General features: G+C 37.6%; 1 protein-coding gene across 4 annotated transcripts in view; it reads left to right on the top strand.

Annotated features, from left to right (window-relative positions):
- Window positions 1-2,500, top strand: part of LOC115215165 (armadillo-like helical domain containing protein 1) — a 49,239-nt gene that overhangs the window by 24,925 nt on the left and 21,814 nt on the right. For all 4 annotated transcript variants that reach the window (XR_005000474.1, XM_036505642.1, XM_036505641.1 and 1 more), the window contains one exon: window positions 2,493-2,500. This exon is cut by the window's right edge and continues 71 nt beyond it. Coding sequence is in view for 3 of the 4 variants with exons in the window: in XM_036505642.1 (XP_036361535.1) it covers window positions 2,493-2,500 (8 nt within the window). In the remaining variant the exon portion in view is untranslated. The remainder of the gene's footprint in view (window positions 1-2,492) is intronic.

Genomic DNA, 2,500 nt, shown 5'->3' with positions numbered 1-2,500 from the left:
ACATATGTACACACATATATATATATATATATATATATATATATATATATATATATATATATATATATATATATATATATATATATACACACATATATATACATATATATATATATATATATGTATATATATATATATATATATATATATATATACATATATGCATGTGTAAGGTAAGGCATGACTAATTCTAATCAATGTAAATAAAGAAGACTAAATACATTTGACCAACAAATCTGAACGCTAAACGGTTAATATTTTGTTTTGTTTTTGTTACTTTAGATGAAATATTTATTTTCATTATTGTCCCTAATATATTTTGGAATTATTGCTTTGTTGGGACCCTATTCATGACATCTCCACATTAAAAAAATCAAAGGAAGGAAGCACTCGAGTATTTTCCTGTTACATTTCTCAACCCCATGGAAACATTTGTTCTCAGTGTTTAAAATTAACAAAGCTTTTGAAAATTATGAAAGGAGTTTACAGTTAGGAGCCTCACCACATTATATCAGCCACTGATGGCTTTGTAGACCAGATCGTTGAGAATTAGCTATTTAATCTTTATAAGAACCACACTGGAAAGACAAAAGTAGGACATAACTAGTTGACTCATTGGACAGGACGCCCAACCCACTATATTTTCCCCCCATGAACTTGGCTCTTTATGAAGCCATGAAGCCACTTGATAACTGAATTGAAATGAGCCAATTCTTAGAAAAGGATTGATAGGGGAAAAAAAAAAAGGAGAGAGAGAAGGAGTATGAAAGAGTGAAAGAAAAAAAGGAGCAATAGAGTGATGGGGACAAAGATAACTTTGTGTAATGAAATTAAAATTTGTTTTCTCTTTGGTTAGTGTCATTTCTTATTTGCTTGTCTGTCTGTTCCCTTCAAACTTTTACTTTTGTGATCTGGACATCAATGTTTTGAATCTGACCTATTTTCTTATTTCTTTACTGACCACAAGGGGCTACAAACAGAGGGGACAAACAAGGACAGACAAGCGGATTAAGTCGATTATATCAACCCCAGTGTGTAACTGGTCCTCAATTTATCAACCCCGAAAGGATGAAAGGCAAAGTCGACCTTGGCGGAATTTGAACTCAGAACATAGTGGCAGACGAAATACCGTTAAGGATTTCGCCCGGCGTGCTAATGTTTCTGCCAGCTCGTTGCCTTTCCAGCTCATGGCCTATTTTCTATTACATTCCAGACAGATTTCTGACCTATTTTCTATTACATTTCAGACAGATTGAGTGCTGAGTCGCTGAAGTAGAAATATTGTTATAGCAGATATTCTGCTCAGTACCACAGATTTGCTTATCAGTTGCTTGACCTTAACCACTTGAGTATGTCCTTTAGTGGCTGACAATATGTGCATCTCTCATCATAAGCAGGAGTAGTAGGGGAGCATCCATAGCCATGTGTTGAGAGGGATGCTCTGGGGTTTGAATAAGAGTAACAAGAGCAAAGTTTGCAGAAAATATTAGCCATTGTTTGTACTTTCTTGGAGTAATTAAATACGAAATAACTGTTGCTATCTTAGTACAAAAACCAGTGTTTGAGGAGAGCCACCTGGTGGTAAAGAGTGAGAAATAACATAAGTCTGGAGAAAGTTTCCTATCTTGACTTGGTAAAAAGGACAGAATTAATGTAGTGGTGGTGGTCATGGTGTGTGGGCGACTAATTAAAAAATTGCTAGATTAAGTGATTAAGAAATATCAGTCCGTCAATAATAGTCAAACCTTCTTCAAATCACTAGATGCTGATGAGGTAAGCAATTTGAGAGAAGTTTGCCTGCTATTTCTAGTAAGGAGGCATGTTCTGGTGGTAGTGGTGGTAATCATCATCATCATTGTTCGACCGTGGTCGAGACAATGGAATTTACCATGCTACGCCAGACTTCACGGTCCATCATGGCATCATGGAGGTCCTGTTGCTGGATGCCTGTATCCCTGGAGATTACATCAGGGTAGGAGAGTGTGTGCCCTCTGGTATTGCAAGTAGATGACTTCCAGAGGAGAAGAGTAGAAATTACCTCTTTTTCAGCTCTACAACAATGTCCAGCAAACTGGACTCTCTTACCTTTCACAAGAGATGACACAGGTGGTAGTTTCCCATATATTTGCATTTTGGTTGGCTGGCGCTTCCACGAGAGATTTTGAGCTCTCATAAGGAGGCGAGTGTAGGTTCCATCCAACCGCCTCCCAAGCTTCTTTGCTAACGTCCAGGTTTCTGAGCCATATAGCCATATAGTAGAATTGGTTCAACTGTGGTGGTAATGGAGGCAGTGATAGTGGAGATGGTAATAGTTGTAGTGATATGGTGGTTGCTTTAAGTTGCCGCACTGGTGGTGGTGGTGGTGGTGGTGGTGGCAGTAGTGGCAGTGGTGGTTGTGATAACTGGTGGTATTGATGTTCATTATTTTAAACGTTGAGGTTGTAGTTGGAAAATCCAAGTTTGACCATGATGAAATAACATTTCTTTTGTAGATCCGATG

The sequence above is a fragment of the Octopus sinensis genome, linkage group LG8 (assembly GCF_006345805.1).
Source record: "Octopus sinensis linkage group LG8, ASM634580v1, whole genome shotgun sequence".
Lineage (NCBI taxonomy): Eukaryota > Metazoa > Mollusca > Cephalopoda > Octopoda > Octopodidae > Octopus > Octopus sinensis.
Note: the sequence above shows the minus strand (reverse complement) of the source record. Positions and strands in the feature narration are given on the sequence as shown.